This window comes from Sceloporus occidentalis, unplaced genomic scaffold, assembly GCF_023333645.1.
Source record: "Sceloporus occidentalis isolate IW3139 unplaced genomic scaffold, rSceOcc1.0.p SCAF_3, whole genome shotgun sequence".
NCBI classification, from domain to species: Eukaryota; Metazoa; Chordata; class Lepidosauria; order Squamata; family Phrynosomatidae; genus Sceloporus; species Sceloporus occidentalis.
In genome coordinates this window covers 2,014,986-2,028,644 of record NW_028316983.1, presented here as the reverse complement: position 1 = coordinate 2,028,644, position 13,659 = coordinate 2,014,986, and the positions used below count along the sequence as shown (strand labels likewise).

Here is a 13,659-nt window from a genome sequence, read left to right as displayed (position 1 = left end):
CAGCTCCCAGAATTCTTGACTGTTGATCAAGGTGACTGGGAGCTGGAGTCCAAAAGGCTTGGAGGACCAAAGTCTGGGAATCCCTACATTATGCTGGCTTTTAAGATTCTATGTATTTTAGCAATCACATTCTGTATTTTTTAAGTAGGCCTCATTGCCACTACCTTTTCAACCAGATTGCAAATTGGTTTGAAATGGTTTAAATGACCCTGGTTCACACTTGATCCGAATCGCTGAAACCATTCGGAAAGGGGGGCCATGCGCAAGACCCATTTGACCCACGCCTTTTTGACACTGATTTTTTCCACATCTTTTTGGATAAATCAATTCTGCGCAAGTGTGAACAAGATGCGGATTGAAATCGATTTAAATGTGCCCTTTGGCTGGCTGGAGTGGATCCATTTTGAATTGATTCATTCATCAGTGTGAACCACAAGCGGTTATTTTATTTTATTTTGCAGCAAGAAAATGCGATCGGGGCAAATGTAGTGTGAACCCAGGCTCCGCTGCCAAAATGATCCATCGATTCGTATCACGAAGCAATTTATTTGTAAGTGGGAATGCGGCCCTTAGGCGCTTTTATTTTTGGTTGTTTGAATTTTGGTAAGCCCTCTTGAGTGGCTGGGGACATGGAAGTGTATATATGAAATGCTGATGCTGATAATATCTCTGTTCTCCTGATGATCCAAATATGTTGAAGGCAGAGGCACTCCTCCTTTTTGGTGAGGACTTTGTGAACTCTTTCTTCTGTCATCGGGAACTGGATTTTCTAGCTCTGACATTGTCCATCTGTACAAAGCCTTTCTCTCAATTGGCTCTCTTGTCTTGGCAGCGCTGCAGTTGGAGACATGGGACCTGGAATGTGAGCACAACAATCTGGACCACAGGACCTCTGAGGCCGGATGCCAGCAGCTCATTGTGCGCCGCGGCCAGTCTTTCATTGTTACCCTGCACTTCGCCGGAAGGCCCTACGATGAAGCGGTGGACAAGCTCACCTTCAACGTTGAGACAGGTGAGTCTTCCTTTGGCCTTCCTCTGAGTGTGTGTTTCACACACTCATCTATTCTCCTCACCTCTGGCTAGTTTCCTCTGTTCTTGTCCACCAACCATTGCTAAAACTGGACTTGCCATTTCATTTCCATACACAAAGGATTTGTAATTTGAATTGACATCCTCACATACCAATGGCATATATAGGTCTATCCCTGGTTTCCGCTCCACCAAATGGATTTGAGGAAGTAGACTTCAGTCTAGGAAAGCTCATGTTGCCAACTTCTTTCTTTCAGTTATTCTCAAAGGTGTGGTAAGATTTCTTTACCTACTTTGGCCTCAGGGTTTTTGGGTGCATGTCTGTCCAACTGAACATGAAGGCCAGAATCATGTTGGTGTCTTATGCACATATAAGTGACTCTGCGGAAGACGTTGGACACTTCTGCCCAATATGGAATAGCCCCATTTAGTTCAAGGTTGTGGAAGTGGAGATGAGCATGCAATGCCCTTGTGTATGTGGATGACTTTGAGGTGCACATGTAATGTGCATGAATGTGAGGGGTAAATTTGATTGCATTTTTAGGTGTCCATTCACTTGTGCAGTGTCATTATTCAATACAAGGGCTGTATAACACAACCAAGGCTTAACTCCGTATTCAGAAACATCGAAGCATAGTATTAAAGCTGGAAAGGACCTCAAGGAATTTTCAGTCTGCCTTGAGCCGCTATGTTGGGAGAAAGGTGGGATATAAGTAAATAAAATAATAATAATAATAATAATAATAATAATATACTACTACTAATAATAATAATAGCCCAATCCATGCCATGCAATCCTGAAAGATGCCCATCTAACCTCTCTGTTTAAAAACCTCCAAAGAAGATCTTTATAGATATCTATACTACACAACCCTGATGCTGGATCTTGGTACAAATGAGCAAATGGGGAAGGGAATGTGAAGTCTGAAAATTGTCAATGGGCAATTGGAAACATGGAAGAGAGTTTGGTATGTTTAGCTTGGAGAGAAGAATACAGTGGCTTGGATGATTCTAACTTTAGTGCTGCTCAGTTGTATTCTTTACTCTTTGGGATCTTTTCTAGGTCTTTTATAGCTTCCCTTCCCATTCATCGTCTTCTTCTTATTTCTTGCCTGCAGTCTCTGTTCTGCTCAATGTTTGATCCTAGGTATGGAAAGGCACATCTTGGTAATGGAATTTGTGAATAATTAGCAGCTTTGCTTCCTAGTCTTCCTTTGCAATTTCCTTGTTCAAGGACCGCAACCTGTAAATCCCTCGCTGTGTGTCCAAGAAGGTTTTTCTTCCCTAGTCTGCAGAGAGGGCCCTTTGCTCTCACATTTCTCAGAGGACTGCTCCACCTGAAGGCCCTGCTAAGACTAAATAGCATTGCACACTGAGAGCATTCTCCCTCTCAGTTTTTGCAGAAATGTTTCCTCCCTCCACAAGCAGCGTTTTCTTTGTTTTCGCACCTCTTCGCCAGGCCCAAACGTCCTTCCAGGGCCTTGCTGTGAAATTCCAGACGGACGGACGGACGGCTCCCCACCAGGAGCTCCTCCTGAGTCCCGACATCAAAGCAAGGAGCCCACTCCGGCAAAGGGTCCGACTGAGTCACCTGCGTTTTCCTTTCCCCCCATTGTCTAAGGAAGAACAATGTGAATGGGAACAGAAATTTGGCATGAAAAGCATTCTAAAAAGTAGAAGAATATTAAGATGTTGCTGGTTGTTTTTTTTACTAAAATGAAAGAGCAGCTGGCACATTTGAAGCAGGGCGAAAAGCGGTTTGGAAAAATAGCTGGTGATGGAGAGATCACTGCCAGTTCCTTTGAGTTCACTCCTTTTGTCAAATACTGTATAGACTCATATATAGGTCTAGAAATTTTAGTGAAAAATTTGACCCCAAAAACCTGAGTCGACTTATCCAAGGGTCAGTGCAAGTACTGTACTTTAATTTTTATTTAAACAAGGAACCATCCACCGGTGAAAGGCAAAAGCGTAGTCTGTCCTGGAAGCACTGTCCCATCTCTACTATTTAATCCATCCATCCTGTAGTATGGGCACAGTTCGGTATGCCTTTGGCACAGTTTTCCTTTGCTCCCTCCTTGAGATCCTTCATTACAAGAGCCTAAATTTTACCCTTGACTCATACACAGGTCATATCAAAATCCATAATTTTGGCCTCTAAACCTGGCCTCTACTTATTATATATGAGGTCGAATATATATGGTAGGTTGAGGCCAAGGGGATAGAATCATAGCATCATGGAATGACAGAGGCTCCCAAGGGCTGCCCAGTCCAAACCCCTTCTGCCATGCAGGAGGACACTATCCAAGCCCTCCTTGTGACAGATGGCCACCCAGCCTCTGTTTGAAAACCTCCAAAGAAGGAGACTCCACAACCCTCCAAGGCAGCAGCATCTTCCAGTCAAACAGCTCTTGCCATCAAGAAATTCTTCCTAATGTTTAGGTGGAATCTTTTCCCCTGAAGTTTGAACCGATGGCTGTGTGTCAGAAAACAAGGTTGCTCCATTGTGTCACCCCTTCAGATATTTAAGCAGGGCTGTCATGTCTACTCTGAATCTTCTTTTAGAATCATAGAGTTGGAAGAGACCCCAAGGGCCTTCCAGTCCAACCCCCTTCTTCTGCCATGCAGGAACTCACAATCAGAGCATCCCAAAAAGATGGCCATCCAGCCTCTGTTTAAAGACCTCCAAGGAAGGAGACTCCACTAAAATCTCCGAGGAAGGAGTGTGTTCCACTGTCGAACAACCCTTACTCTCAGGAAGTTCCTCCTAATGTTTAGGTGGAATCTCTTTTCCTGTAGTTTGAATACATTGTTCTGTGTTCTATTCTCTGTAGCAGCAGAAAACAAGCTTGCTCTCTCCTCAACATGACATCCCTTCAAATACTTAAACAGGGCTATCCTATCACCTCTTAATCATCTCTTCTCCAGGCTAAACATCTCCTCCTCTCTAAGCCACTCCTCATAGCTACACCAAGGACAACAACATGGCATTGCCAACCCACCTCCGGAAATAAGAATTCTCTGATGGTGATTGTGTGCGTTCACAGAATTACTGACTTATGCCAACCCTAAGGTGAACCTATCATGGGGCTGTTGTTGTTGTTGTTGTTGTTGTTGGGTAGAATTTGTTCAAAGGGAGTTTGCCTTCCTCTGAAGCTGAGAGAGTGTGACCTGACCAAGTTCCCACAATGGATTTACATGGCTGAGTGGGGATCTGAACCCTGGTCTCTTGATGTCCTAGTCCAATGTTCAAACTACTGCACCATACTGCCTTTCAAGAACTTTGAGCCCACCACCTCAATGAAACTAAAAAAACCCTAAAACCCACATATATACACATGCACATGCATATACAGTATACGTATATAACCTTACATCACATTTATGCAATTACACTAAATAAAAACAGACTTCCAAATGTCTAATCACAAATGATATTTTCCAAACAATTTGACTCCTATATATCTATGTATTTTGTGCTTTTTAGTAGGCCACCAAAAATTGCATCCCTGTGTTGTGAATTTTGTTGTAATTTGTTACTTGGCCCTGAATATGTTTCCAAGGAAGGAAAATCTACTCTTTTGGAGGACTCTAACTCCTCCATCTTCTAACTGGAAGATTCTGGGAACTGATGTCCATATATATATATATATATATATCCATGCCCTGAGTAGCATCATGCCTGAGCTTTGGCACATTCTCCAACAGTATCAAGAGAACACTGTTTGCCACGTCTTTCCGTCGGTAAAGCTAGAAGCAGAGGTAGGAAAGGTTACATTTTTGGACTGCACCTCCCAGTATCCCCAGTGGGATTCTGGTAGCTTTCCCAAGCTCTGAGTAGGAGCTGCCCAGGGCAATATGCCCCGCAGTCTGTTTTGGGATAAGGGAAGAGGCGGAAGCGCTGGGGGCTTCCCAAAACGCCTGGCTCTTGCTTTATCTCTCAGCTTCAGACTGTTAGTGGTGAACCAGGCGAAAGAAAAAGGACATGGAAGGAAACAAAGGGAGGAAACTCCCCAATTGGTCTTTCCCACAACATGGAACCATGTGGCCTTTTGCAAGGAAAGAGGCCGCCCAGTTTGCCTCCTCTTTGGGCCCTTGCCAAAGGAAAGAAAGGGCCCAAAGGGACAGGCCAAAATAAAGCTGCTTCTTATCACTTTGGAGGTATGCTGTTTAAATGACGCATGCGTCCTAAGAGGCCAGAAGCCATGCTCCACTCCTAAGGACTGGAGCACAGCTTTGGCACAACTTCTACCTCTTAAGATAAAATAATAATAATAATAATAATAATAATAATAATAATAATAATAATTGTTTATATCTCACCCCTCTACAAAATGCAATCAGGGCGGCTTACAAAGATTAAAATATACTATCCCTAACCCTCAATTCCCCCCCTTAAAATACTATTAAACAATGTAAGAATTAAAACATACTTAAAATTTTTACAATGAACAATAGGCCGTGACTAAGGTGAAGTCAGAGTTCAGCAATTAGATTTCTTCTATGGCCGGGGAACTATTCAGGAAAGGCCTGCCAGAAGAGATACGTCTTTATAGCTTTTTAAAAGCTATATAGGGTGGTAATATGCCGGATCTTGTCCAGCAGGCCGTTCCACAATCAGGGCTCAATAGCTGCAAAGGTCCTCTGGGAGGTTGAGGACAGCCTTGTTTTATAAGGCTATAACAAATTTCTCCCCGAGGATCTAAGATGCGTGTGTCATTTAAACAGCATACCTCCAAAGTGACCTGAAGCAGCTTTGTTTTGGCCTGTCTGTTCAGGCCCAAAGATAGCGGACTGGTTCATAGTCCTGCTCCGGCTGTTGGCCTTTTCTGTACAAGGCCTAGGGTTTGGGTGAGAATTGTGACGCACCCTGGGTGTCACTGGACTGCAGCTCCCAGCAACCCCCTGGGTCAGCATAGACCTCAGAGAGGGATGCTGAGAGCTGCAGTCCAAGAGTACCCTATTATGGCATTTAATTCAGAGGTAGGTTCATCTTAGGGCTGGCCTAAGTCACAAATGACTTGAAGGCACACAACAACACAACAGTAAGGCGATGCTAGTATGGAGTAGTGGTCTGAGCATTGGATTATAACTCTGGAGATCAGGGCTGAGCCTTGGAAACCCACTTGGGCGAGTCACACATTCTCAGCCCCAGAAAACCCCAAAAAAGTTGGCCTGAGGGTCACCACAAGTCGGAAACAACTTGAAGGCGCAGAACAACAACAACAGCAACAACACGACTACTGCAGAGTGGCCACGAGCCAATTCTGACCCCAGTGGTCCTCACTGGCACTTCTTGTCACAATGCAGTTGTGGCATGTGCATATTTGTGGCAGGTACATGTGGAAGTCTCATTACACACTCAGGGTGAATTATTTGCCATAGCGGAATGGACTTGCTCTGCTCTCTTCACATCCCTCATGGACAACTGGGGATGTGTCAGTTCAGTGGGGCAGTGACTCTGCTCTAGGCCTTGGATAAAGGAGCTGTCCAAAGCGTTGGACCTCTTTGGAGATCCAGTGCCTTGGAGAACTCCTTTGAGGCGCAAACAGAGACAGAGATGCAAACTCTGCTCTTCCCTTATTGCCTTATAGGACCAATGGGGTGCGTGTGTCTTATTCCCTACTGACCTCAGTGGCTCCCATTCAGGGGACAGTGACTCCACTTCAGGTTTTAGTTCAAGCATTTCTTGCCCTGATAGGGGTGGGATGGGGAAAACATCCTGATTTTCTATAGGTCCTCTATACTGAGCACTTGGCCTAGGAGCAAATCCAAACAGCTGGGGAGCAGGGAATAGGGGAGATGGCAAATGAAAGGAAACCATGGGTGGCCATAAGGAAAGGAGAGGCAAGCTTTGGCCTCAGTCCCATTTGTGTTTTAGGGGAGATCCAAGGGGAGATCATTAGCATTAGAAATTCACCTGGTCTTTTGCAACAACAACAAAAGAGGACTATTAAAGTCTGCACCATTTTTCCCCTGTTTCGACCCTCCCTCCTTGAAGCAGGGAGCAGCAAGCATGATGGTTATTGTTACTAGCGTCATTATCTTCTTAGGGATGCCAGATCTCAGCGCATAGCCCTTAGTCTGTTTATCCTCACACTAAAGGCTGGCTGGATGAAAGAATAGTGAGCTCAATGTTTTCAGGACAGATTACTCTCTTGCCTTTCACCAGGGGATGGTTATGTTTTTAAATAAGAGTTAAAGTACAGTACTTACACTGACCCATGGAAAAGGCGACTCAAAGTTTTGGAGTTAATTTTTGACTAAAAATTTTAGACTTATACATGAGTATATATAGTTCAGTGAGAAGGAATCACCCCCTGTTCCACCTTGAACTGGGAACAGCCCCTTTAGCAAAGATTTTGTCTTAATTTCCAAACAAGAACGTTAACTCTGTGTGTGAATGACAAACTGTGAGCGACTGTGGCTGGTACTTAATGCATAACACTTTGTGACAACAGTAGGCACCATTCCCTAGATCGCAGATTTTGGCTTGGAAACCTCAGGGCCTGGGATGATCCTGAGTGGGCAACCACTGGGGCTCCACAGACTGCCCCTTTGGAGAGGCCCACAGCCGCCCCTTTCCTCACTGGATTGGGGATGCTGCAGATTGGCTGACCCCAATCTGGCCTTTCCATGGCGCAAAAAAGAGCCTCAAAAAGCAGCTTTTTTGGCACTACGAAATGTGTGCCATAGCCACCACAGTGGTGGCTTTTCTCTGCTTCTTCAGTACAGAACATGTAAATGCTGCGCCAAAGATGTGGTGTGATGCCACCTGCCTTCTGGTCAGGAGGGTGGTGTGGGGGCAGTTTAGGGTGGAGTTGGGGTTGGGCCAGCATATGTACACCACGCCCCCTTGCCACCCACATGCGGGCATATAATGCCAGTCTGTCGAGCCCCTTAGTCTTTATTTATGTTCCACCTTTCCCCCCCTCCAACCTGGATGATGCTCCATTTAGCTCTGTAGATGAATGAGCTTCTGTCTCTCACAATTTGCAAAGCCTTGAGTTCCAGGAGGTCCTGGTCACATCAGGCTGACCTGAGCCCCTCTCCATCCTCATGCCCACAGGCTGGACTGCCCTCTTGCTCCCCTCCTGGCTGGACAAAGAGGAGGCTTTATTAATAAGGAACAGGGTTGGGACAAACATCTCCTGTGGGGTTCGTCCAGCCGAGGCGGAGCAAGCCTCCCATTCACCCACCCTGGAATCTTTTTGCAAGACAGAATTAGCAGCTGTCTGGGGGAGTCGAGGAACTCGGTGACCCTGTTTGGGAACAAGTGGGAAGAAACAGTGACTCCTGTTCCCATCCCCCTTGGGACTGAGTCATGGGTGTGGGGCAAGGAAGATGGGGCCAGGGACAGGAGTTGTATGTGTGTGTGTGTGTGTGTGTTTGTGTCCCACCCGGGCTCCAGGCACACACTCCTCCTGCACACTGTGTTCCAAGAGAAAGGACCCCCCCTTAAACACCCACAACTGCATGCCCCCAAGAGGCCCCACGGTGGTTGTCTTTGGAGGGAGGAAGACCAGAAACAAGGCCCTTTCTCTCCGCCAAGGTCTGAGCTCATGTGTATTTTTGTTCTCAGAGTCTGCCTTCACAACCTGGGTGGGGCAACCAAGGAGCAAAGCCCTGGCATGAGTTTTGCACAGACAGTGTGCATTAGTTACTCAGCGTGAAAGATGCCAGTCATCCCCATGGCAAGGTCGAGCGTGACTCTGCTCTTCTCCCTGGGTTGTGTGTATAGCTCTTTCTTTCTGGGGAAATCTCCGGAGGGTGTTGCCTCTTTGAATGCCAGACCTACCCAAGGCCTCTGTTGGCTTGTGGGTTTCATCCCAGCCAAAAGAGCTGTGAGGGGAAAGGTGAAAGGAGGGCTCTGTCTCGCCCACAGTTAGGAAGACCTGCCTGCAAGCGAAGGGTTTGTCATGTTCTCATCACGGACCAGTGGAAGTTTACCAAAGCGTGGGGTGAGGGAAAGTACTTTTTTGGACTCCCAGAATAAAAGACTTCTGTTCCAAGATTGGAAACAAAAACATTCACTGTCACTGGTCAGAGGACCTTATGGTTTTCACTAGGTGTGAATATATATTTCATACACAGTAGCCTCAAACCTGCATCCGCAGGAATTGTGCAGTTCTGCAGTGTCCATATCTAGTAGAAGGCTGCTGTTGTGTTACTATGCCCAATGCACATTGGTGAGCAATGCACAAGAGGCCCAGTGCACAATAGGACTCATATGCATAGGTCCTGATGTGGATCACAACGGTCCTGGTGTGCATTGGGCAGCAATAAACACTGAGCACTCTTCCACCTAAACATTAGGTGTACAATAGGACTCATGGGCATGGTAAAAGCTGTTGGACAGTGGAAGATGCTGCTGCCTCTGAGGGTGATGGAGTCTCCTTCTGTGGAGGCTGGATGGCCCTCTGCCACAGGATGGGCTTGGATGGTGTCTTCCTCCAAGGCAGACTGGATTTGGACTGGATGGGCCTTGAGGTCTCTTCCAACTCTATGGCTCCATTCCCACTGGGCTATAAAGCGAATCAAGAATCGGATTATAAGGACATTGTTCCCATTTGAATTCGCGTTTGGTCCTAGTTTAAGGGAAATCGTTCCCATTTGAATTCGTGTCTGATCCAACTTTGATTGATTTCTCTGTCAAAAACCTGAATCAGCGTTGGATAACCCGGGTTATCCTGACACCACTTTTCAAGCGGTTCTTTTTGCAGCTGCTGCGTCAGATCTGCAACAAATTAATGGGAACGACAGGTGTCTGAATCGGTATTTTAGGAGGGGAGGAGCAATGTTCAAGGGGCTGTCCCGGGGGTGTCACCAGTTTTGTTCTCTTTCCTGCATTCCCGGCGCCATTTCCCCCCATTCGCGTAGCCTTTCCTCGGTGGAGCGGGAAGCAGGGCAAGGCGATCGCGTGTGTAGACAAATTTATTTCGTTTTAAAAAATTAAGCTTTTGATGGCCTAAGCACTCTGCCAGATGTCTGAACAGAGCAAACTGCTACATTGACCTCCAAATGTGGGAAGCACATTACGCCCCCTGCAAACCCCCCCCCCCGCTCCACATAGATAGACATGTGAGGAGACCCATTGCACACCATTTTTAACTATTAAATTTCCTTTTACCTTTTTGGTTTTTTCTTTTTGCCTGAGTGCCTAAGCGCCAAAGAGATCGATTGAGTGCTTAAAAAAAAACCCCAGAAAAACAGGTTTGAAAGACACAAATGGGAACAGGGAACAAAAATAGCCCACGTCAAAATGCATCAAATAAATTGGTGTCACTGTGACGTCTAATCGCCTAAGCGCTTGATTGACAGCTTTAAAAAACGGTTCCAGAAAGGCAAGGCGAACAGGGAACAAAAAAGTCCACGTCAAAATACAACGGAGAAATATCAATGGGAACGAGAATATGGGTCAAGAAAAACCGAGTCTGTTTGCCCTCTTTTGTAATGGGAACGATGGACGTGATGCAAATACGACTCAGATAATCGATCCGAGCCAGACTCTCAGCGAGATTCATCGATTTATATGCCCAGTGGGAGTGGGGCCTATGATTCCTATTTTGCCTTACGATTTTGGTATCCAGGGTTTAAGGAGAGTCACCTTGGACAGAGGAGGTCCTCCACTCTATTGAGACACCCAGGGCCTATGGAGGCCAACAAGAATCGTGAGGGAGGGATGGAGGTATTATTATTATGTTATTTATTTATATCCTGCCTTCCTCTTGGTATAGGATGGCATTCCCATACCTTGGAACAAACATGGATAGAAATGGGAACTGCAGTCAGGAAATCAGAAGAAGATTAAGAATGGGGAGGACAGCCAGGAAAAAACTAGAAAAGATCTTAAAATGCAAAGATATACAACTCAGCACAAAAGCTAGAATCATGCAAGCCATTGTATTCCTTATTACCATGTACACATGTGAGAGCTGGGCAGTTAAGAAAGAAGATAGGAAGAAAATCCATTCCTTTGAGATTCTGTGGGGCTGGAGAAAAATGCTGAGGATCCCATGAAGAGCCAGAAGGACAAACCAATGGGTCCTGGAGCAGATCAAGCCAGAAACATCCATAGAAGTCAAGATGACAAGACTTAGACTGTCATACTTTGGACACATCATGAAAAGGAAGGACTCTGGAAAAGACAATAATGCTGGGAAAGGTAGAGGGAAGAAGGAAAAGAGGAAGGCCACAGGCCAAATGGAGGGTGGACTCTATCAAGGGGGTTACTATGGGTTTTATGGGATTGCAGGAATTAAGCAGAGCAGGGGAGGACAGAATAATTGAATCGTTGAGTTGGAAGAGACCGCAAGAGCCATCCAGTCCAACCCCCTTCTGCCATGCAGGAACTCTCAATCAAAGCATCCACATTGACAGATGGCCATCCAGCCTCTGTTTAAAGACCTCCAAGGAAGGAGACTCCACCACCGTCTCCGAGGAAGGAGTGTGCTCCACTGTCGAATAGCCCTTACTCTCAGGAAGTTCCTCCTAATGTTGAGTTGGGATCTCTTTTCCTGGAGCTTGCATCCATTGCTCTGGGTCCTGTTCTCTGGAGCAGCAGAAAACAAGCTTCCTCCCTCCTCACTGTGACATCTTTTCAAGTATTTAAACAGGGCTATCATGTCTCCTCTTAACCTTCTCTTCTCCAGGCTAAACATCCCCAGCAGTTCCCTAAGTCTTTCCTCATAAGGCTTTATGGTTTCCAGGCCCGTCACCATTTTGTTCGCCCTCCTTTGGACATGTCCAGTTTCTCAACATCCTTTTTGAATTGTGGGGCCCAGAACTGGACACAATATTCCAGGTGAGGCCTGACCAAAGCAGAATAGAATGGCACTATTACTTCTCTTTATTCTGCTTTGGGGTCTTGGAGATGTCTCATCCATACTGTCGCTATGAGTCGAGATAGACTTGAGGGCAGTTAACAACAACAAAAATAGGGTGGCACACACATCCCTCTCTGCCCCTCTTGTATAGAGGACATTGGCCATGATACATTCAAGTTGTTCAGTGTGAATGTCCTAATTCTGAGTTATGCATTGATTACATTGTGCAACTCTTATGTTGAATGGCAGTTTACCCAATGAATGTGCACCTGAATGTGCAACCAAATGCACATATGGGCATCTGCCTGTGTGCACAACATCTCAATGCACATGTTGTCATTGACCAGCTTGGCTTCATTTCAATTGAAGGAGTGAGATTGCCCAAAAAGTATGTGTGCAGTCCTTTGCCTCTCCCCACCACAAACTCTTCCATTGCCATCAGGTGGATGTCTTTATTTGTTCATCTGTTCCGACCAATGCAACCCCCAGCATTTCCACATTAATCCCCAGTGGGATCCCACTGTTTTGTACCTGTAGTTCTGATTTAAAAAAACACTCATTTCTCCCACCCCACGCCAACCCCAGTTGACTTGTGGTTTTACTACCCAAATGACTGGTTTGTACTTACAAAGAAGAGGCAGAAGAAGAGGTGAAGGTCTGAGTTGCAAAGCACCTTAGATGGCAATGCATATCCATCCTTATTCTAAGAGAGTACATAGGTGGAGCATGCCAAAATGCTTGCCAGCGCACGCCCTTGGTCTCCCGAGAGGTGCCTACGATGCATTTTATTTATTGACATGAACATGTTTGTCCTCCTCTCGGTGCCTTGGCACCACTGAAAGGAAGCCAAAGAAGGGACTGATGATGGACAAAGCAATGCTTTGACAAACTGGATCCCCAGAGCATCCTGCCTCTTTGGCTAGCTCTGCCCTGGTTCCTTGATGCCCTTCTTCTTGCTAGCAGTGGGCTTTTGGCAGGGATAGAAAAACACTGACTAAATTCTTTTTTGTTCTTCCCGCAGGGCCTTGCCCCATTGAGACATCAGGGACCAGGTCTTCTTTCTCTCTCACTTGCTCCCTGGAAGAAACAACATGGAGCTCAGCAGTGGAAGGCCAAGATGGATCCTCCGTGACAATGTTCATCTTCTCTCCTCCGGACGCCCGAATTGGCCGGTACCACCTCACCATGGAGGCCTCCACAGAAGGCCAAGGCTCCAGCTATGACTTGGGGGACTTCATCCTGCTCTTTAATCCTTGGTGTCCAGGTAGGTCTCTTTGACAGGGCCTTTGGAACAGCCATTAGGAAGCTGCATTGTAGATTTGGGGTCTGCTTGGTGGCAGATGGAAGTTCAAGTTGGTGGTGGTGGTGGTGGATCAGTTCAGAGCTTAAAGCTTTAAAGGAGTTAAGAGAGCCAGCATGGCATAGTGGTTTGAGCAGCAGACTATGACTTCGGAGACCAGGGTTCAGTTCCCAGCTTGGCCATGAAAACCGGTGGGAGATATTGATCAAGTCACATACTTTCAGCCTCAGGGGAAGGCAATGGCAGACCTCCTCTGAAGATCTAGCCAAGAAAACTCCCTGATAGGTTTGCCTTAGGGTTGCCATAATTCGGAACAATAACAACATATGTGTAAGGTGTATATATGAAACATGCATGAATTTTGTGTTTAGACGTGGGTCCCGTCTATCACATAGCATCACAGAATCATGCCCTACTTTGGGGAAAGATAAGTTACATTATTCTTAAGAATGTGGAACTTCTATAGTTCTTGGATGTTGTTCTTGAATGCTTCCAGAAGAGGCA

The 13,659-nt window shown here is 46.0% G+C and overlaps 1 protein-coding gene across 1 annotated transcript in view; it reads left to right on the top strand.

Moving 5' to 3' along the window:
• The window catches only part of LOC149315414 (protein-glutamine gamma-glutamyltransferase 2-like), a 58,985-nt gene that overhangs the window by 11,560 nt on the left and 33,766 nt on the right, over positions 1 to 13,659 (top strand). The window contains exons 2-3 of the mRNA XM_089513422.1: positions 833 to 1,012; positions 12,877 to 13,119. Of these exons, the coding sequence (XP_089369548.1) occupies positions 833 to 1,012; positions 12,877 to 13,119 (423 nt within the window). The remainder of the gene's footprint in view (positions 1 to 832; positions 1,013 to 12,876; positions 13,120 to 13,659) is intronic.